This window comes from Bufo gargarizans, chromosome 10 (assembly GCF_014858855.1).
Source record: "Bufo gargarizans isolate SCDJY-AF-19 chromosome 10, ASM1485885v1, whole genome shotgun sequence".
In the NCBI taxonomy this organism is placed as follows: domain Eukaryota; kingdom Metazoa; phylum Chordata; class Amphibia; order Anura; family Bufonidae; genus Bufo; species Bufo gargarizans.
In genome coordinates, this window is record NC_058089.1 from 67,818,992 (window position 1) to 67,842,889 (window position 23,898).

Here is a 23,898-nt window from a genome sequence, read left to right on the forward strand (position 1 = left end):
GGAATCTGCACCCGTCCGATCCACAGCACAGGCCTGGCTGTTACTGATAGTCGGGTCTCTGCTGCATCCACTGGCATCGCTGTATGTGGTATGTGGTGCTTGTGCATGACACGTGCAGGGTTTACAGAGGGAGGGGCTACCTCTGATTCCATCGCCCCCCTGAACTTAATTGAAATAGGGATCAAACAATTAAAATGGTTAAGTCCCACAGTGGGACAAATATAAAAAGTAAGAAAAAAAAGTGAAAAAATAAATTTTTGTTTAATAATAAAAAAATGCAAGTTTCAAGTGAAAAAAGTCCTTTTCCCAAAATAACATTAAAAAAAATGTTAAAAATAGGGAAAATAAGAAAAAGTAGACCTATTAGGTATCGCCACGTCCGTATTGACCAGCCCTATAAAAATATTACGTGACCTAAAATTTTAACTATTTTTTGTCACCTTACATCACTAAAAGTGCAACACCAAGCGATCAAAAAGGTATATGCCCCCAGAATAGTACCAATCTGTCACCTCACCTCAAAAAAAATGAGCCTTTACCTAAGACAATCACCCCCAAAAAAATAATATGGCTCTCAGACTATGGAGACACTAAAACATGTTAAATGTAAAAAAATCGCATCCATAGCAACCTGCTCTTTAAAAATACCACATGACCTAATCCCTCTGGTGAACACTGTAAAAATAATCTAATAAAAATAATGTCAAAAAAGCCATTTTTTATCACCTTACATCACAAAAAGTGCAATAGCAAGTGATCAAAAACTCAAATGCACCCCAAAATAGTGCAAATAAAACCGGAATCTCATCCCGCCAAAATTATACCCTACCTAAGAAAATCACTCCCCAAAAAAATATGGCTCTCAGACTATGGAGACAATAAAACATGATTTTTTATTTGTTTCAAAAATGATATTATTGTGTAAAACTTAAATAATATTAGGTATTGCCAGGTCCATAATGACCTGCTCTATAAAAATATCACATGATCTAACCCCTCAGGTGAACACCGTAAAAAATAAAAAAAAATGATGGTGTCAAAAAAGCCTTACATCACAAAAATAAAAAACTGTGCTAAAAAAACTTTTGTCACCTTACATCACCAAAAGTGCAACACTAAGCGATCAAAAAGGTGTATGCCCCCCAGAATAGTCACCTAACCCCACAAAAAATTAGCCCCTACCTAAGACAATCGCCAACAAAATAAAAAAACTATCGCTCTCAGAATATGGAGACACTAAAACATGATTTTTTTTTTGTTTCAAAAATGTTATTGTATAAAACTTAAATAAAAACTAAAAAAGTATACATATTAGGCATTGCATTGCCCGTAAGAACCTGCTGTATAAAAATATCACATGAATTAACCCTTCAGACGAGCACTGTCCAAAAAATAAAAGCAGTGTAAAAAAAGCAATTTTTTGTCACCTTACATCACAAAATTGTGACATCAAGCGATAAAAAAAATCATATGCACCCTAAAATAGTACTAATCGAATGGTTATCTCATACCGAAATGAGCCCCTACATAAGACAGTCACCCAAAAAAATAAAATAAAAAATATGGCTTTCTGAATATGGAGACTATAAAAAAATATAAAAATCTCAAAAATGCTTTATTATGCAAAACTGAAACAAACAACCATAAAAGTAGTCATATTTGGTATTGTCGCATCCATAACAACCTGTTCTATAAAAATATCACATGATCTAACCTGTCAGATGAGCATTGTAAATGACAAAAAATAAAAACGGTGTCAAAACAACAATTTTTTGTTACCTTGCCTCACAAAAAGTGTAATATAGAGCAACCAAAAATCATATGTAGCCTAAAATAGTACCAACAAAACCACCTTCTCATAGTTTCCAAAATGGGGTAATTTTTGGGAGTTTCTACGCATCTTCAAATGTGACACGGCAACTTAAAATTTATCCCAGTGTAATCTCAGTTTACGATCGCAAATGAGGTCTTTCTGTAAACGACAGAATCAGGCCTCATGCACACGACCATTGTTCTGGTCCGCATCCGAGCCGCAGTTTGTGCGGCTCGGATGCGGACCCATTCACTGCACTCCTTATGCTGTCCGCATCCGTTGCTCCGTTCAGTGGCCCCGCCAAAAATATATAAAAAAATTGATTAAAATGGAAAATCTGCCAAAAAAGTGAAATTCAGAAATTTCATCTAAATTTTCCTTTAATTCTTGTGAAACACTTAGAGTTAAAGTTTGTAAAATCGGTTTTGAATACATTGAAGGGTGTAGTTTCTAAAATGGGGCCATTTATGGGTGGTTTCTATTATGTAAGCCTTACAAAGTGACTTCCGACCTGAACTGGTCCTTAAAAAGTGGGTTTTGAAGATTTTCTAAAAAAGTTTCAAGATTTGCTTCTAAACTTCTAACCCTTCTAACGTCTCAAAAAAAGAAAATGTCATTTACAAAATGATCCAAACATGAAGTAGACACATGGGAATTGTAAAGTAATAAATGTCACGAAAGTTAGGGTTGAGTGCAACCCTAAACTCCACCCACATCCCCATCCATACCAACTTGCACGGTCCATCCTAACCGACGGCGTGCAACTGGGCGGCAGCCCCTAGCGCACGTACGTGCAGGGGCCTAAAAAAAAAGGAACACAGAGTGTACACAATAGTGAGACAGATGACACAGAAGCAAGGCTTCCAGGCCGGCACAGAATAGCAATAGAGCAAAGGACCCAGGTAAAGGATAGGAGGGTACAAAAGCACGCAATAAACTATAATGTCAAGTGAATACAAGCCGAGGTCAAAAGCCAGGAGCTCGCGTCAGTACCAGGAGTAACACCAGGTCAGGGTCAAATACAAGCCGAGGTCAGGAGCCAAGAGATCACGTCAATACAGGTGGTAGAACCAGGTCAGAGCCAAGAACAAAAAGGTAGAAGTTGCACAAACAGGAATCACTAGATCAAGTAAGACCAACAACAGGCAACCTGTGACCAGCAGGTTACCTGTTTAAATAGGTCCACTAGAGAGGTCACGTGACGTGGCCAGCATCACATGACCCATGTCCCGCACCTCAGTACAGCTGAGCACTGATTCATTGACATCAGCACTCAGTTTCCCAGCTGCTCGTTGTCTAGGTCAGTGATGGCTAACCTTGGCACTCCAGCTGTGGTAAAACTACAACTCCCAAGATACCCCCCTTGCTTGGCTGCTCTCTAGAAATAAATGGAGCATGCTGGGAGTCGTAGTTTCACCACAGCTGGAGTGCCAAGGTTAGCCATCACTGGTCTAGGTAATGGAGGATGCCGGCCATGCTGAGGAATCGTGCGTGGCCGGGTCCTCCCTGCACCCTCATCACCATGGAGACGGGGACGCCGGCTGCGTCCTCACTCCTCCTCACTAGCGGGATGCCTGTGGCGCTGCAGGGGGAAGAGCGCGTCGCCAGCTCCCCATTAGAAATAACTATTTTAGGAGGTATCACTATCTGTTTTAAAAGCAGAGAAACGGAAATTTGGAAAATTGCTAATTTCTCCCAATTTTTGGTAAATTTGGTATTTTTGTTATAAATAAAAATGAAATATTTTTACTCAATTTTATCACTGTTATGAAGCACAATATGTGACGAGAAAACATTCTCAGAATGGCCTGGATAAGTAAAAGCGTTATAATGTTTTTACCACATAAAGTGACGCATCAAATTTGCTAATAATAGTCTGGTCCTTAAGGTGAAATATGTCTGTGTCCTGAATGGGTTAAAGGTGAGCATAGTATAAGACAGCTTGAGTGTGAGTTAATATGATTTTCATTGCGACGCTTAGCCAACATAGTTGTAGAGGCTGATGTAACTCACATGACCTCAAGTGTATACTAATTCTGTAGGGTTTTATATTCTGTCAATTAAAGACAATAATGGACCATAACAAAAGGAATTCGATCTCATGTATATAAAAATTAACTTCTGTCCGTCTGTCTGTTCTTTATTTACAGCCAAACGACTGGACTGATCTGCAACAAATTTGGCATATAGGTACATTGGGCATACGGGAAGGTTTTAGACTAAGTCTCAGCTCTCTAAGATGTACCGTTCCTGAGATAGTCCCCCCAAAAAATGCACATATGGCACCATCACATGACCTGCATTAGGCAATAGAAGCCCACAGGTCTTTCACTCAAACCCCAACTGCCATACACATGGTCACATGACCTCTATCGGCCAATAAAAGCTCGTAGGCCCTTAGTCTCTACATACACACAGTTTTACACCAGGTTTCCATGACAACCCAGCGGTCATTTTTAAGGGGGGGGAGGGTGCTGTGGAGGTCACTGTTAAATGGGCAGGCACTGTGGAGGTAAGGGGGCAGGGGACTGTGGAGTTCACTATTAAAGGGGCAGCTGCTGTGGAGGTCACTGTTAAGGCAGCGGGGTATTGTAAAGGTCACTGTTAAGGGAGCAGGGTACTGTGGAAGTCACTTTTAAGGGAGAGGGGTACTGTGGAAGACATTGTTAAAGGGGCAGGCGCTGTGGAGGTCTCTGTTAAGGGGCAGGGAATGGTGAAGATCACTGTTAAGAGGATGGAGTGCTGTGGAGGTCACTGTTAAGGGGGTGGGGTACTGTGAAGGTCACTGTTAAAGGGGTAGTGTTGTGAAGGTCACCATTAAGGGGGCGGTGGGGGGTCACTGTTAAGGGGCGGGTGCTGTGGAGGTCATAGTTAAGGGGGCAAAGTGCTGTGGAGGTCAATGTTATGGGGCAGGGCCCTGTGGAGGTTACTGTTAAGAGGTATATAATTGTGGAAGGTCACTTAAGGAGGCGGTCCGCTGTGGAGGTCTTTGTTTGGGGGTCAGGCAGTGTGCTGTGGAGGTCACATTTTAAAGGGGCGGGGCACTGTGGGGGTTCAGTGTTAAGGGATGGGCTGCTGTGGATGTCACTGTTTTGGGGGACACTGTGGATATCTTTTAATGACACACACAAACATTAAATGAAATAGTGGAAATATACCAGTGCGAAGCTAGTTTGTAAAATAATACAAAATTCCTGGGTTGCAATACTGTCATTTAAAATCCAATAACTATATGATTATTAAATGCAAAATATTGACTAAAATGATCATAAATATCGAAGACAAGTAGCGTAGAATATGTCAAAAATAGTTTCATTATAAACGAGTATTACTTTGCTCTGGCAGTTTAGTAATCAACAACATTCTTACCATTTTAATCCACAGTTCTCCAAAACTAGTTCTTCAATTTTCTTTGATCTTCCTAACACATATAGAATTTTCTCAGAAATCTCTGGCCTCTGAAAAGGGCAATAGTATTAAAGGGTTATTCCCATTTAAACTTATGGGATATCCACAAGATAGTTCTAGGGATAAGTACTGGTCCCAGAGTTGCATCCATCAAGCAGTTATGGTATACTACCACATATTAGAAAATACTACCACATACACAGGATGGGTATAGACAACAATGACACGTGGGGAAGCTATAAATAGGGAAGGTTTACAGGTGCATTACAATAAATTAGAATATCATCAAAAAGTTAATTTATTTTAGTAATTAAATTCAAAAAGTGAAACATAGAGTATATTGTTATATAGATTCATTACACGCAGAGTGATCTATTTCAAATGTTTATTTCTTTTAATTTTGATGATTATGACTTGCAGCTAATAAAAACCCAAATGTTAGTATCTCAGTAAAGTAGATTATGTAATACCAATTAAATAAATGATTTTTAAAACAGAAGTGTTGGTCTACTGAAAAGTGTATATAGTGTATGCATTCAATACTTGGTAAGAGCTCCTTTTGCATCAATTACTGCATCAATGCAGTGTGGCATGGAGACAACGAGCCTATTGCACTGCTTAGGTGTTATGGAAGCCCAATTTTGCTTTGATAGCGGCCTTCAGCTTCTCTGCATTGTTGGGTTTGGTGTCTCTCACCTTCCTCTTCACAATACCATAGATTCTCTATGGAGTTTAGGTCAGGTGAGTTTGCTGGTCAATCAAGCACAGAGCACAGCGATACTGTGGTTATTAAACCAGATATTAGTAATTTTGGGCAGGGGGAAAGTCCTGCTGGAAAATGAAATCAGCATCTCCATAAAGCTTGTCAGCAGAGGGAAGCATGAAGTGCTGTAAAATTTGTTGGTAGATGGTTGTGCTAACGTTGGACTTGATATAATGCAGTGAACAAATCCCAGCAGATGACATGGCTCCCCAAACCATCAGTCTGACTGTAGAAACTTCACACTGGACTTCAAACAACTTGGACTGTGTACCTCTTCACTTTTTCTCCAGACTCTGGGACCTCGATTTCCAAATGAAATACAAAATTAACTTTCATCTGAAAGCATGACTTTGGACCGCTATGCAACAGTCCAGTCCTTTTTCTCCTTAGCTCAGGTAAGATGCTTCTGACATTGTCTCTGGGTCAAGAGTGGCTTGACACAAGGAATGCGACAGTTGTAGCCCATATCCTGGAAATATCTATGTATGTTGGCTCTTAAAGAACTGACTCCATCTGCAGTCCACTCCTTGTGAATCTCCCCCAAGTTCTTGAAAGGCCTTTTCTTGACAATCCACTTAACTTTCCATCAATATGCTTGCATACAGCACTCAGGGACCATTTACAGACTTAGGAAACCTTTGCAGGTGTTTTGTGTTGATGAGCTGATGAGAGTGTAACACCACGAGTCTACAACATTGAACCTTTTCACAATATAAAACAATTCTGAGATACTGACTGTTGGGTTTTCATTAGCTGTAAGCTATAATCATCAACATTAAAATAAACACTTGAAATAGATCAATCTGTGCGTAGTGAAAAGTTTCACTGAATTGAATTACTGAAATATATTTACTTTTTGATGATATTCTAATTTGGCGAGATTTCCCCCTGTAAGTAAGGGCATATTAACATGTGGAGTCACTGTGGGTAGAAATACATGGAGCCAAAACAATAATACAATACAGATAGGGGTTTGCTATAAGTCACCTAATAAATCAATGCACACAAAATCTACCATGAAGGAAAACAGATGAGGCAGCAAAACATAATGAAGTTGCTATTATGGGGACTTCAACTACCCAGATATAGACTGTCAAACTGAAACCTTCGGATCTCATACAGGAACTGCCATACTGGACTTAGTATTAACCATTAGACCTAACAGAACAACAGATGTACATGTTGAGGGACACCTGGGAAATAGTGACCATAATATAATAGACTCCCAGTGGTCATTCAAAAGAGTGTTTGTTCAAGGAGGCACAAAAATGCAGAACTTTTGAAAAGCAAAATTTGATCAGGTTAGAGATGCCATTAGCTTCATTACTGGGATTCCTCACAAATAAGAATACAGCCCCAAAATTGGATATTTTTTAAAAGCATCCTAAATGTTCATTGTAATAGGCACATACATAATAGAAACAAAAGTGTTAGGTACAGAAAAAAAAAACTATCTGGATAAATAGCAATAGAAAGGGGCAATAAATGACAAAAATAAAGCATTTAAATTACTAAAACGGCAAGGTAGCGAAAAAGCTATAAAAAACTATAAAGGAAAAACATCTATACAAACAGATAAAGGCAGGCAAGACAGTGAGGCTCATTGCCAAAGAGAGTAAAACTAACCCTAAAATGTTCTTCAATTATGTAAATCATAAAAAAGGTTAAACTTGAAAGTGTTGGTGCCCTTTAAAAAGTGATGATGGAGGGGTTATAGAAAGAAATTGAGAGAAAGCAAATGTATTAAATATTTTTTTCTCCTCTATTCACTGAGGAATATGTAATGCAAGATGAAATGCAGAATGTCAAAGTAAACTTCCTATGAAATGTGGCCTATTTGACCCAGGAAGAAAGGCAGCTGCATCTTAAATAGATTATAATAGACATAAGAGAATTAAGGGGCCTATTCTCTTTAATAAATTTATTAATGCTCTTGTAGAGGAGTTGCACAATACATATCAAGTTTTGAAAATAGTAGTGGGTTGTAGTGGCTCACTCCTTAGTAGTTACAGGGTGGTGCTGCAAGCTCATATAGAGGGAATCACCCCACCCTCTGTTAAAAAGTGAATGTAACAATAGAAAAATGAGCGAGCACTCATACACTTGGCAACCAAATTGACATATGCAGAAAATATTTATTATTAAATCCCCATAAAATTCAAGTAATAAAAATAATAAAAACAGTGTATTATAGCAATGACATACAAAAACTACAATCACATAAACTATAGTAGACGTAATAGTATAGTCGATATTGTATTGAATGATAAAATATATGATAATAAAATATTCAATACTAATCTATAGTCGATAAATTTACTGATATAAATCACACACCAAAAACTTCAAGTATTGTCCAGGTCTTATATATGCTGTTATTGTGAAGGGGGAGGTAATTCCTCTGTGACTCTATCCCAGATTGGGAAAATGAGTGTCACTTTAAATATTGTAGGTGTATTTCCCCTGGGAACGTAATGTATTCATAAAATGTCCACAGGAATCCTGATAATGTTGGAATAAAAAGTCTCTTATGGTATTTCCTTTTAAAGTCTAGGTAAACTTTAAATCAGTATTTGGCTTACCGTCTGGTGTCTGCTGTCTCCCTGTTGCTTGAGTGGAGCTTTAAATGTCTGCCGGCTTATTTAATCGCTCCTTCCAGCAAGCTGGTTCAAATTTTGCAGGAGTTTTAAAGATCGCGAGAGTTGACACTCTGTTCCGCAATTTCCTTCGGTACAGCTTTTCGACGAAAAAACTAGTTGTTCCTTTACTGTAAAAAATTTTTTCTTTCTCTGTATGGCCATACAGTTTTATCAGAAGCTTCTCAATACAGGTACATCACTTGTTTCACCATACGCGTTTCGGGTAGATTCGCTCTCCCTTCCTCAGTGGTCAAGTGTCTGCCTGCCTGGCCTCCATTTTTATCCATTCCTTAATTACTTCCCAACTGTCAAGCACCTGCTGTTCATGCTGTTCCCAATTGGTCAGGAAATCCTCCCACATAATCAGGGGATAATTCCATACAGCATTGAAAACCTTTTTTTTTATTTTTTTCATTTTTTTTTCTACTTGCAGTTTCCATGCGTTTTTTTTGGGGACACATGCGTTTTTTTGCCCAGATGTCCCAATTGGTGTGATATACTGATGTTTGAAATATAAACTTAATATCTAATTGATAACACATTTTAATGATAAAATATTATTAAACAAATTATTTAGATTAAAATCCGGATATAAAACTATAAATACTCCCCAACATTTATAATGCATTTAAGGAATCTTGAAAAATGGAGATTTATAGGATTCTTGGAATTTGATAAAATTCTTGGAATTTGATAGAGAAGGAAGGGTGGGTGTCTAGGAGCCAAGGACACGTCGCAGCGCCAATAAACGGCCTGGCATGCGACGTGCCGTCGGCCACAAGACACCCAACCTACATGAATCCAAAAATCTCCAACTCCGAATTAAGACCTTTCGGTTGTAGAGATCCAAATTCATAAATGCATCTGGATTCTATCCTAGACATTTGTCTAAAAAAAACACCGCCTCTCCAGTGTTTCTCCACCTTTTCCAGTGCCACAAACATCAGACTGGATGGATCCTGTGTACGTCTTTATAATGTTTTGATAGGGAATGTTTATCGTACCCCTTCCTGATGTTAGCAATATGCTCGGCCACTCTTTTTTTGAATGGCCTCTTGGTGCGTCCTATATATTGTCTATTGCAAGGACACTGGAGAAGGTAGATAACTCCACTGGAGTCACATGTAAGACAATCTTCTATCTCCCAATTAAAATCATTCTGAGTCGAGGGGACAGTCGTCGTCAGGCGGGGTTTCTTATTCATTCTACAACCCATGCACCTTCCACATTTATAAAAACCCTTCAGACTCAGCCAGGTTCCTGAAAGACTCCACTTGTTCTGTTTCCAAGGTTTTACAGTAGGGGCCACCTTAATACCTAGATTAGGTGCCCTAGTGAAGGTAATCGTCGGAACAGTCGGAAGTAGATGTCCCACAATTTTGTCATTCAACACGTGGTGCCAATGGGTTTTAATAATTTTCTGAATCTTCCTATAGTTAAATTAAATGGAAGAACAACCCTAATAGCTTCTTCTTTGTTTTGTGTTTTATCTTTCTCATTTTTATCTTTGTTGTCTTCCTTCTCAAAAAACTCTTCTATCTAGTTTCCTAATTTGATTGACTCCGCCACTAAGTTTTCAGGATATTCCTTTTCAATAAATTATCTTTTCATCTCAAATGGCCTCTATCTCAAAAGTGTGTCCCTCTGTGCAGTTCCGTTTTATCCTACGGAACTGACCAGAGGGGACATTTGTCAGCCATTTTGGCAGGTGACAGCTAGAAAAATCAATATAGCTATTTCTAGCTGTGGGTTTGCGAAACGTCTCACATATGTATTTATTACCAGATTTTGTGATTAGTAAATCCAGGAATTCGGTGCTCTCCTGTATGTTTGAGGTAAAGACCAAATTTAAGTTTTTAATATTAATTATTTCTAGGAATTTTTCCAATTCTTCTTTACTTTGTTTCCAGATGAAGATCACATCATCTATGTAACGGCGCCACAGGGCCAGATCCGTCCCCAGCCTCGGCTTGATGTGGTTATATTCCCACTCGGCAAGAATAAATTTCCATAGCTGGGGGCGAATCTGGTCCCCATGGCGGTACCCCGTTTCTGCAAGAAGAATTACCCCTCAAATAAAAAGTACTTGTGGCTCAGGATATACTCTATTCCTTTCATTATAAACTCTTTTTTTATTGCTCCATACGAGCCATCTCTTATTAGTTGCATTTTTACAGCATCAATTCCTTGGTGATGATCAATCACAGTATAAAGTGATTGAATATCAAGTGTGCCCATAATCCATTCAGGCTGGACATCTAGGTTTTCCAGAATCTGTATGATTTGGGTTGTATCCTTGATATAGGAATTGTTTTTCTTAATTGTTGGCTGTAACTGCACATCTATATATTTGGACAGGTTGGATGTGATGGATCTAATCCCTGAGACGATAGGGCGCCCTGGGGGATCATTCAGATTTTTATGAACTTTAGGCAGGCAGTAGAAGCATGGCAGCCTCCTCTGAATGCCCAAAATAAAATCCAGTTCCTGCTGTGATATTGTACCATTGTCCAATCCGTCCATACTGTATCTCCTGAGCTCCAACTCAAATCTCTCAAGGGGGTCTCCCCCAAATTTTTGATAGGTCTCCCTATCTGAAAGTTGTTGGAGGCATTCCCTATTGTAATTAATTGTGTCCATCACCACTACCGCACCTCCCTTGTCTGCAGGGCGTATGGTGATGGAATAGTTATTTTGAAATTGTTTTAATGCCTCAAACTCTCCTCTGGTTAGATTGTTTGTGGCTCTTGGTCTGGCCTTTAATTTACATATATCTTCCTCTACACACTTTTGAAAGGCTCCTTTTTCTTTGCTGATGGGACTCGATAACCTAGAAAGACAAAGACATGGGGTAAAGCTTCTTAATGAAATGAGGCTGAATTGAACCGCAAGTACTAATCTGTAAAATATAAATGAACAAAAGAAAACTTCTGAAAGGTGTGCCATGGAAAATAGTATCAGATGGCCGTATGACCTACCAATGTCGATGACAATTGTGAAATCCTCTAAGCCAAGAGCCACTCCAGCGAGACTCTTATGGCGGGAGCCATGCGTGCGAGTCTCTTATGGCGGGAGCCATGCGTGCGAGTCTCTTATGGCAGGAGCCATGCGTGCGAGTCTCTTATGGCGGGAGCCATGCGTGCGAGTCTCTTATGGCGGGAGCCATGCGTGCGAGTCTCTTATGGCGGGAGCCATGCGTGCGAGTCTCTTATGGGGGGAGCCATGCGTGCGAGTCTCTTAAGGCGGAAAAAAGTATCAGATGGCAGTGTGAACTACGAATGACGATGCCAGTCGTGAGGTCCTATAAGCGAACTGCCACTCGTGCGAGTCTCTTATGATTTATTTTTTCTTTTTTTTAAATAAACCACTTATGCAGCACCAGAATGCCTTGGGGACTCGCATAACCATGACCCCCTCCAACAGCAAACCTGGGACACTAACCAGCCTACAACCATGTTGTGCCCCTAACAAACAAAACATGAAAAACAGTGATGAGCCCCCTGGAGCCATGAGGCCGGATCAGTCATAGGGGCCCCCGAAGCCACAGGGATGACGTTGCGGAGACGAGAAGTAATTAAAACATAAGCCGGACCTGATGGGATATGCAGCGACTTGAATGATTGGATTGGCCAGAAAGTAGCCTAAGGAACATAACTGCCACCATATAGACATTAGTAATCCGAACCACATGCATACATAAAACACTAACAGAGATGGGAGATTGAAACAGATGGGAGAAAAACAAGAGCCTGAGGCATTGCAAGTTCGCTAAGAGAAAGTCTCTTATCGTGACAAACAAATGAACAGCTTGTGAAAACATAGCAGGAAACTTACTGGCCCACTGACCTCCGCTGAGGAGCTGTTTGGTGAACTGGGGCAGGAGACCAATCTGAGTGAATACGAACCAGAAGTAAAAGGAGACCAGTCTGAGTGATTATGAACCATGATTAAACAGAAAGTAGGCCTATGGAATGTAACAGACCACCGAGGAAGGGAACGTAAGCCTGAAAAGAACGCAGTTATGTTTGTCGGGAGAGAGGTACCAGAGCGGTGGGTGCAGACTGCCCCGGTGAGATTATTGAGTAAAACCATGACGTAGCAATGAATGGAAGAATGCAGCTTTGACTGGGAGCAGAGTACCACACATGATGTAACAACAAATGGGTGAATGCAGCTTTGGATGTGAGTGGTACCTAAAAAACATGGTATGGGCGCAGCTCTGAGTATGGGTAGCGCATGAAAAGCATGGTATAAAGCAGACACATAAATGCAATCTGAAAGTGAGCAGAGTATTGACGTGATGCGAAAGCAAACACGTGAACGCAGTTCTAATAGTGAATGGAGTATAGGACAAGATGTAAAAGCAGACATGCGGACGCAGCTTTGGATGTGAACGGAATATTAACTTGATGTGACAGCACACACGGAAAGCGGCTTTGGTGAGTGGGGTATACGACCTGGCGTAGCAGTAGAAGTGTGAACACAACTCTGGGTATAAGCAGAGCATGAAATTTGGTATAACAGCAGCTCTGGTTGTGAACGGAGCATAACAGATGTAACAGCGACGTGAATGCAGTTCTTGAAATGGGCCTGGAATGAACCTGTAGTAGCATAGGACGTGTGAACGCAGCTCTGGGTGCGAGTAGAGCAAACATGATATACCGATAGACGTGTGAATGCAACTCTGGTCATGGGTAGAGTGCAAAAAATGATTTGACAGCGTAGTGTGAATGCACCTCTGGGTGTGGCCAAGAATGAAATTGGTAGAATAGCAGCTCTAAATGTAAGTGGAGCATAAACATGATGTAACAGTGAACGTGAATGCAGCTCTGAAACAAGCCTAGCATGAATATGTTGTGACAGCGGACGTGTAAACACGGCTCTCACAGTGAGCAGAGCAAACATGGTATACCAGTCGACGCATGAACGCAGCTCTGGTTGTGAGTGGAGCAAGGTGTGAACACCAGGGTGGTGCGTCCAGAGCATGAAACCCGAGTAACAGTAGCAGCTATGGCTGTAAGGCGAGCATACAACAAGTAATAACAGGCATGTACTACAGATCCGGCTGTCGGCTGGGGACGGAATGAGATGTAACAGCCAACAGGTGAGCGCAGCTTGAATGTGGGACCAATCTGAGTGAATACGAACTAAGAGTAGGAAAGTGCTGGACAGTAAGGACGTGCGGATGCAGCATAAGACATGAAATAAAAGCCGAAAGTGTAAATGCCGCTCAGGATAACAGCAGAGCATGAAAGCGGCAGGGTTTTTAGGTACATTGAGCAGTCAAATACGTGAAGTCTAAAAATGGTGGTAGCGGTGGAGGGGGAGACACGTGACAAGGAATAGCTACAGCAAGAGGCCTAAAAAATAACAGCTGCCTCCGATCTCCAAACATGACGTCACGTGCAGCCTGGGTAACTCTTCCTTTACAGCAAACCGGCTGAAGTAACTTTTCATACGAGACGAACAAAGTGAAGTGAAACTTGTAAGATTTATAGGAACTAACTCCTATTACCAACAAACAAAGTTGAAAAGAAATAGAAGTATTTAGGCCCAACGAGCAAACCTGAGGTAGCAGATTCTGAGGCGAAGCCTCCCGTTCGCTGCAAAATCGGTTCCGACCGGCCAGGAGAGACGGACCGTCCCAACCTACTTACGTAGTATGGCGCGTGCATGCTACAGTAGCAGAGAGCAAAATAAGCTCCATGCTGCAAAGAAAGAAAGAAAGAAAGAATCCTACCACCAGAGAAGCTAGTTTGCTAATGACACCCAGCGGCAGCTGTGCACCTGAGAACACAGGCCTGTGAGTGAGGGTGTGGCTCGTATATGAAGAGCCTCCGCCCCTCCCACAAATGCAGGCTGACTAATCAGCCTTACCAACATGTGTGTGTAGGATATGGGTAAGAATTAAGGGAATGTCTTCCAGAGTAAAGTGTAAGTTAATGATCTATTTCTCTGAAGATTTCATGAATGGAGAAATGTGGAACATAAACAAACCCTGTCTTTTTACCAAACAATGACCAGAAGTGTTGTAGTTTATGTTTGGAATGAATTGGGTTTAGTCAGGGATTTAGAAAAAGTCTAGATGTTTGACAAAAGATAAACTTCATTGTTTCTTTCCAGTCTCTTCAAGGCTTTGTCTAAAACATTAGTTAACATTTATCTCAGTTAAATGAATAAGAGAATATACAGAAGAGAGAGATGAGTGCCTCGACTTTTGTATGGAGTACTAGTGCCATCTAGTGTTAGGGTAACACTAAGGCCTCATGCACACGACCGTTGTGTGCATCCGTGGCCGTTGTGCCGTTTTCTGTTTTTTTTCGCGGACCCATTGACTTTCAATAGGTCAGTGGAAAAATCGGAAAATGCACCGTTTTGCAGCCGAGGCCGTGATCCGTTTATCCTGTCCGTCAAAAAAATATGACCTGTCCTATTTTTTTGACGGACAACGGTTCACGGACCCATTCAAGTCAATGGGTCCGTGAAAGAACACGGATGCACACAAGATTGGCATCCGTGTCCGTGATCCGTGGCCGTAGGTTGCTTTCATACAGACGGATCCGAAGATCCGTCTGCATAAAAGCTTTTTCAGATCTAAGTTTTCACTTAGTGAAAACTCATATCCGACAGTATATTCTAACACAGAGGCGTTCCCATGGTGATGGGGACGCTTCTAGTTAGAATACACTACAAACTGTGTACAAGACTGCCCCCTGCTGCCTGGCAGCACCCGATCTCTTACAGGGGGCCGTGATCAGCACAATTAACCCCTTTAGGTGCGGCACCTGAAGGGGTTAATTGTACTATCATATCCCCCTGTAAGAGATCAGGGCTGCCAGGCAGCAGGGGGCAGACCCCCCCCCTCCCCAGTTTGAATATCATTGGTGGCCAGTGCGGCCCCCCCCTCCCTCCCTCTATTGTAATAATAGCTTGGTGGCCAGTGTGCGCCCCCCATCGGGCCCCCCCTTCCTCCCTCTATTGTAATAAATCGTTGGTGGCACAGTGTGCACCCCCCATCGGCCCCCCTCCCTCTATAGCAGTAACAACATTGGTGGCCAGTGTGCGGCCTCCCATCTCCCCCCCCCCCGATCATTGGTGGCAGCGTAGTTCCGATCGGAGTCCCAGTTTAATCGCTGGGGCTCCGATCGGTAACCATGGCAACCAGGACGCTACTGCAGTTCTGGTTGCCATGGTTACTTAGCAATAGTACAATAGTAGAAGATTCATAGTTACCTGCTTGCTGCTGCGATGTTCGTGTCCGGCCGGGAGCTCCACCTACTGGTAAGTGACAGGTCTGTGCGGCGCATTGCTAAATGAACTGTCACTTACCAGTAGGAGGAGCTCCCGGCCGGTCACAGACATCGCAGCAGCAAGCAGGTAAGTATGAATCTTCTACTATTGTACTATTGCTAAGTAACCATGGCAACCAGGGCTGCAGTAGCTTCCTGGTTGCAATGGTTACCGATCGGAGCCCCAGCGATTAAAAACTGGGACTCCGATCGGAACTACGCTGCCACCAATGATCGAGGGGGGGGGGGAGATGGGAGGCCGCACACTGGCCACCAATGTTGTTACTGCTATAGAGGGAGGGGGGGCCGATGGGGGGCGCACACTGTGCCACCAACGATTTATTACAATAGAGGGAGGGAGGGGGGGCGATGGGGGGCGCACACTGTGCCACCAACGATTTATTACAATAGAGGGAGGGAGGGGGGGGCGATGGGGGGCGCACACTGTGCCACCAACGATTTATTACAATAGAGGGAGGGAGGGGGGGGGCCGCACTGGCCACCAATGATATTCAAACTGGGGAGGGGGGGTCTGCCCCCTGCTGCCTGGCAGCCCTGATCTCTTACAGGGGGATATGATAGTACAATTAACCCCTTCAGGTGCGGCACCTGAGGGGTTAATTGTGCTGATCACGGCCCCCTGTAAGAGATCGGGTGCTGCCAGGCAGCAGGGGGCAGTCATGTACACAGTTTGTAGTATATTCTAACCTGAAGCGTCCCCATCACCATGGGAACGCCTCTGTGTTAGAATATACTGTCGGATCTGAGTTTCACGATGTAGCTCATATCCGACAGTATATTCTAACATAGAGGCGTTCCCATGGTGATGGGGACGCTTCAAGTTAAAATATACCATCGGATTGGAGAAAACGGAAAACTTTACATTGAAAGTCAATGGGGACGGATCCGTTTGAAATGGCACCATATTGTGTCAACGTCAAACGGATCCATCCCCATTGACTTGCATTGTAATTCAGGACGGATCCGTTTGGCTCCGCACGGCCAGGCGGACACCAAAACGACTTTTTTTTTCATGTCCGTGGATCCTCCAAAAATCAAGGAAGACCCACGGACGAAAAAACGGTCACGGATCATGGACCTACGGACCCCGTTTTTGCGGACCGTGAAAATAAACTGTCGTGTGCATGAGGCCTAAGGTTTAGAGTGTATTATCCATAGGGGAGGTCCTATTAGTTATAAAATGAGGTTACTAGTTAATATTAAAACTTGACTAAGCCCTTTCTAAGATAGGATAAAAAGATGGTATGGGCTGACAGAGAGAGACTCATTATCAGAAAACCTTCATCAGGCCTTCAGCTTCAGATCAGACCATCATCAGATCATCTTGAAGAAGACATCTTAATCCATCAGATCCAGCCCTGACCTCCTTTTCAGCCATTTGAGGCAGTCATCTTAGAACCATTGAAACTGATTTCTGTTTACCTACATTTTATAGGATAATTTATTAATATAATATATCTATATATATTTAATTAACCATACTTTGTGTATAGATTTGGGTTTATTCAGATATTTGTCGGCTGAGAGAAATCAGGTATCAAATTGATTTAAAATATAATTGAGGGGTATTGCTATAATAAGGCATAATTGTGTATATATATATATATATATATATATATATATATATATATATATATATATTCTCGATTATTTTGACTTTCTTACTATTTTGCATATCATTGATTAAATTTCAATTGTCAACAATTTTCTCATATATTCGTTTGCACCGTATTATTGTTGTTATTTAAAGGGAGTCTGTCACCTCCATATGGCCATATACAGTGCTTACATGGCTCTGTAGCACACCTATACAGGATTGTAACGGTACCTTTGTATTTGTCTCTAGACTTGCACCAGCAGGAAAAACAAAGTTTAATTAACATGCAAATGAGCACTCGCAAGTGCCCAGGGGCGGTGTTCAGTGTGTAGGTGCCCAGGCTGCTCTGCCTTCCTTTCACTTTACTCCTCCCCAGCCTCTGCCTTTGCCTGCCCTCCAAGTGTCTTGCCTCATCGATAGGTCCGGACTTGGAGGGCGGCAAAGGCAGAGACTGGGGAGGAGTAAAGTGAAAGGAAGGCAGAGCAGCCTGGGCACCTACACACTGAACACCGGACTTGCGAGTGCTCATTTGCATATTAATTAAACTTTGTTTTTCCTGCTTGTACAAGTCTAAAGAAAAGACCAAAGGTACCGTTACAATCCTGTATAGGTGTGCTACAGAGCCATGTAAGCACAGTATATCGCCATATGGAGGTGACAGACTCCCTTGATTAAATATATATTTTGAATTACCACCGCCTTCTTTTTATCGTCTAACTTAGCGCAGATCACGAGATTGTTTTAGCTTGGTATTTATGATAATAGATTAGAATCTCCTTCATTACAGATTCTTATTTATTCACATAAATAATATAGACTGTCAATCGGAGACAGCATAAATATTCCGACAAGGTGCACAGATTCCAGTCCAGCAAGTGTAGGTAATAGAGCCAAAACCTTCTCAAGCTCTTCTATGTCTTTTTTGTGCAACCAAAACAGAAAGCAATCCAGGCCCACCAGATTGAAAATTAAAATCTTATTTTTTATTTAGAACATTAAAACATCACAGGTAACGGTAGTGAGTACAAATTTGTATTCACTACCGTTATCTTTGACTTTTTAATGTTCTAAATAGTGATTTACGAACCTCACCCCCTTACAAATTAGCCATCCTGGCCTGGTATAAGTTTTTCTTATGGTATATTAAGATGTATAACTTAGGCTACTTTCACACTTGCGTTCGGAGCGGATCCGTCTGGTGTCTGCACAGACGGATCCGCTCCTATAATGCTGACGATGGGATCTGTTCAGAACGGATCCGTCTGTATTATATTTCCGAAAAAAATTCTAAGTGTGAAAGTTAGTCAGACGGATCCGTCCAGACTTTACATTGAAAGTCAATGGGGGACGGATCCGTTTGAAATTGAGCCATATTGTGTCAACTTCAAACGGATCCGTCCCCATTGACTTACATTGTAAGTCTGGACGGATCCGTTTGGCTCCACACGGCCAGACGGACACCCGAACGCTGCAAGCAGAGTTCGGGTGTCCGCCTGCTGAGCGGAGCGGAGGACAGACGGTGCCAGACTGATGCATTCTGAGCGGATCCACATCCACTCAGAATGCATTGGGGCCCATACGGATGCGTTCGGGGCCGCTTGTGAGAGCCTTCAAACGGAACTCACAAGCGGAGCCCCGAACGCTAGTGTAACAGTAGCCTTATACCAGCTATACATATAATAATATACCAGAGATACCCAGGTTATATCAGCGTGGTCCACTATATCACTATATACAAGAAGATGTTGTACAGTCGTGGCCAAAAGTTTGGAGAATGACACAAATATTAGTTTTCACAAAATTTGCTGCTAAACTGCTTTTAGATCTTTGTTTCAGTTGTTTCTGTGATGTAGTGAAATATAATTACACGCACTTCATACATTTCAAAGGCTTTTATCAACAATTACATGACATTTATGCAAAGAGTCAGTATTTGCAGTGTTGGCCCTTCTTTTTCAGGACCTCTGCAATTCGACTGGGCATGCTCTCAATCAACTTCTGGGCCAATTCCTGACTGATAGCAACCCATTCTTTCATAATCACTTCTTGGAGTTTGTCAGAATTAGTGGGTTTTTGTTTGTCCACCCGCCTCTTGAGGATTGACCACAAGTTCTCAATGGGATTAAGATCTGGGGAGTTTCCAGGCCATGGACCCAAAATTTCAACGTTTTAGTCCCCGAGCCACTTAGTTATCACTTTTGCCTTCTGGCACGGTGCTCCATCGTGCTGGAAATGCATTGTTCTTCACAAAACTGTTGTTGGATTGTTGTAAGAAGTTGCTGTTGGAGGGTGTTTTGGTACCATTCTTTATTCATGGCTGTGTTTTTGGGCAAAATTGTGAGTGAGCCCACTCCCTTGGATGAGAAGCAACCCCACACATGAATGGTCTCAGGATGCTTTACTGTTGGCAGGACACAGGACTGATGGTAGCGCTCACCTTTTCTTCTCCGGACAAGCCCTTTTCCTGATGCCTCGGAAAGAGGCTTCATCAGAGAATATGACTTTGCCCCAGTCCTCAGCGGTCCATTCACCATATTTTCTGCAGAAGATCAATCTGTCCCTGATGTTTTTTTTGGAGAGAAGTGGCTTCAAAGCTGCCCTTCTTCACACCAGGCCATCTTCCAAAAGTCTTCACCTCACTGTGCGTGCAGATGCGCTCACACCTGCCTGCTGCCATTTCTGAGCAAGCTCTGCACTGGTGGCACTCCGATCCCGCAGCTGAATCCTCTTTAGGAGACGATCCTGGCGCTTGCTGGACTTTCTTGGGTGCCCTGAAGCCTTCTTAACAAGAATTGAATTTCTTTCCTTGAAGTTCTTGATGATCCTATAAATTGTTGATTGAGGTGCAAACTTAGTAGCCACAATATCCCTGCCTATAAAGCCATTTTTATGCAACGCAATGATGGCTGCACGCGTTTCTTTGCAGGTCACCATGATTAACAATGGAAGAACAATGATTTCAAGCATCACCCTCCTTTTAACAGGTCAAGTCTGCCATTTTAACTCAATCAGCCTGACATAATGATCTCCAGCCTTGTGCTCGTCAACATTCTCACCTGAGTTAACAAGACGATTACTGAAATGATCTCAGCAAGGCCCTTTAATGACAGCAATGAAATGCAGTGGGAAGTTTTTGGGGGGATTAAGTTAATTTTCATAGCAAAGAAGGACTATGCAATTCATCTGATCACTCTTCATAACATGCTGGAGTATATGCAAATTGCTATTAAAAAACTTAAGCAGCAACTTCCAATTTCCAATATTTATGTAATTCTCAAAACTTTTGGCCACGACTGTATATTATTCTCTTGTATATAATGATATACAGTATATATATATATATATATATATATATATATATATATATATATATATATATATATATATATATATATACATATACACACATACACACACGCGCGTGCAGCGGGGGTGAAGGCAGGTTGGGGGGGGCGTCGAAGGGGAGGGGGCCCCATGGACCAGTTTCGCACCGGGGCCATGGATTGTGTGTACGCCATTGATGAAACCCCAAAGTCACAATTTTAAGATACCCTTTGCTCAGGGGATATGGATTAATTAGCTGACTAGAGCGTGATACTTTGAGCCTAGAATATTGAACCCTTTCACAAAATTCTAATTTTAAGCTGCATTAATGCAATTCCTTTTAATTTTCATTAGTGAAATAAATGGACTTTTGCACGATATTAAAATTTTTCGAGTTTCACCTGTATAGCCATGTCCATATATGGATTTACTGCTTGGGGACACCCAGCATATTTAAATTTAGCCTCTATTTCTGAAAAAGTTTCTGGCAGGATTCAGACTCACAACCTTCTACATTACAGAAGAATCTTAACCACTACACCATAGGGCTGCATGGCCAGTTACTTAAAAAATAAGTATTCCTATACAGCAGAAGTCTCTTCTTTTTTTTTTAAGTAACTGGCCATGCAGATGTATAGTGTATAGTGTAGTGGTTAACATTCTGGGCTGTAACGTAGAAGGCTGTGAGTTCGAAAACCATCAGAAACTTTTCAGAAATAGAGGCTAAATTTAATTTAATTATTAAATATATAATATATTATAATATATTGTAGCTAAAACATCAGCAGTAGTTTCTCACATATTATGCATTCATATATAGCAGAAGTATGATTTTATCTATATATATATATATATATATATATATATATATATATATATATATACATACATACATACATACAGTATATATAATCATACTCCTGATATATATGAATGCATAATATATGGGAAACTACTACTGATGTTTTAGCCATAATATAGTTACATATATTATCACATGTTATATATTCTAAATATATTAGAGTTGAGCGAAACCGAACTGTAAAGTTCGGGTTCGTACCGAACTTTTCGGGTTTTCGGCACCCGGACCCGAACCCGAACATTTACGTAAAAGTTTGGGTTTGGGTTCGGTGTTCAGCGATTTTTATGGCGCTTTTTGAAAGGCTGCAAAGCAGCCAATCAACAAGCGTCATACTACTTGCCCCAAAAGGCCATCACAGCCATGTCTATTATTGGCATGGCTGTGATTGGCCAACTGCAGCATGTGACCCAGCCTCTATTTAAGCTGGAGTCACGTAGCGCCGCCCGTCACTCTGCTCGGATTAGTGTAGGGAGAGGAGAGATCAGGGAGAAATCTTATCAAGAACAGTTTTTTGTACTCCGCGATCTACAGCAAATGCGTTTTGTGGGTGCAGTGCACCATTTTTTTAAGCCTGCCCTGAGCCAACTACTACTGAAAACAAACTTTTTTTTATTCAGTTAGTCAATATCAATACATAATCGACAGCCATTTTATGCAACGATAGTGCACCAGCACAGGCTATCTGCATGTCTGCAAGCACAGAAATACAGCTTTTTGCTTACTGGGGTTAAAAAAATACATCTGTTAAATATAGTGCACATCTGGGATTACACGTGCATTAGTGATTGTCCCATTTAGGCCAGAAATACGGCTTTATGGTTACTGGGGTGAAAAAACCCTCTAATATACTGCACATCTGGGATAAGACATGCATAAGTGAGTGTCACATTTAGGCCAGAAATACGGCTTTATGGTTACTGGGGTGAAAAAACCCTCTAATATACTGCACATCTGGGATAAGACATACATAAGTGACTGTCACATTTAGTCCAGAAATACATCTTTTTGCTTACTGGGGTGAAAAAACCCTCTAATATACTGCACATCTGGGATTAAACAAGCATAAGTGAGTGTCACATTTAGGCCAGAAATATGGCTTTTTGGTTACTGGGGTGAAAAAAAACCTCTAATATACTGCACATCTAGGATTAGACAAGCATAAGTGACTGTCACATTTCGTCCAGAAATAAGGCTTTGGCATACTGGGGTGAAAAAAGCCTCTGATATACTGCACATCTGGGATTAGTCATGCATAAGTGACTGTCACATTTAGGCCAGAAATACGGCTTTTTGGTTACCGGGGTGAAAAAGCCCTCTGATATACTGCACATCTGGGATAAGACATGCAAAAGTGAGTGTCACATTTAGGCCACAAATACCGCTGTCATATAGAGTAAAAAAACAATTTAGTGCAATACCCTACATCAGGTTTTTTATTGGCGGTAAATTATTTTTAACAGACTTAACCACTTTTACTTTGCTTCGTAAATGCTAACTATAAGGCAAACATCTAATAAGAGACGCGGTCATGGTCGTGGTGGTGGTGTTGGTGGAGCCTCTGGTGCAGGGAGAGGACGTGGCTGTTCTGCCACAGCTACACGTCCTACTGAACCTACTACCTCAGGTCCCAGTAGCCGCCAGAATCTACAGCGATATTTGGTAGGGCCTAATGCCGTTCTAAGGATGGTAAGGCCTGAGCAAGTACAGGCGCTAGTCAATTGGGTGGCCGACGGTGGATCCAGCACGTTAAGATTATCTCCCACCCAGTTCTCTGCAGAAAGCGCACAGGTGGCGCCTGAAACCCATGCCCATCAGTTGTCACATCATCCCTGTGAATATCAGGGAACCTGTCTGAGCTTCAAGTCATGCAGGAGTCTCATATGCTGTTTGAAGACTCTGCTGGCAGGGTTTCCCAAGGGGATCCACCTAGCCCTTCCCCAGGGGTGGAAGACATAGAATGCATTGACACACAACCACTTATGTTTCCTGATGAGGACATGGGAATACCACCTCAGCACGTCTCTGATGATGACGAAACACAGGTGCCAACTGCTGCGTCTTTCTGCAGTGTGCAGACTGAAAAGGAGGTCAGGGAGGAAGACTGGGTGGAAGACGATGCAGGGGACAATGAGGTCCCAGACCCCACATGGAATGAAGGTCATGATACTGACTTTCAGAGTTC

At 41.8% G+C, this 23,898-nt stretch overlaps 1 protein-coding gene across 3 annotated transcripts in view; it reads right to left on the minus strand.

Annotated features, from left to right (window-relative positions):
* LOC122921143 (capping protein, Arp2/3 and myosin-I linker protein 3-like) overlaps positions 1 to 23,898 on the minus strand; it is a 782,130-nt gene that overhangs the window by 500,326 nt on the left and 257,906 nt on the right. For all 3 annotated transcript variants that reach the window (XM_044271159.1, XM_044271158.1, XM_044271160.1), the window contains one exon: positions 5,183 to 5,271. In XM_044271159.1, the coding sequence (XP_044127094.1) occupies positions 5,183 to 5,271 (89 nt within the window). The remainder of the gene's footprint in view (positions 1 to 5,182; positions 5,272 to 23,898) is intronic.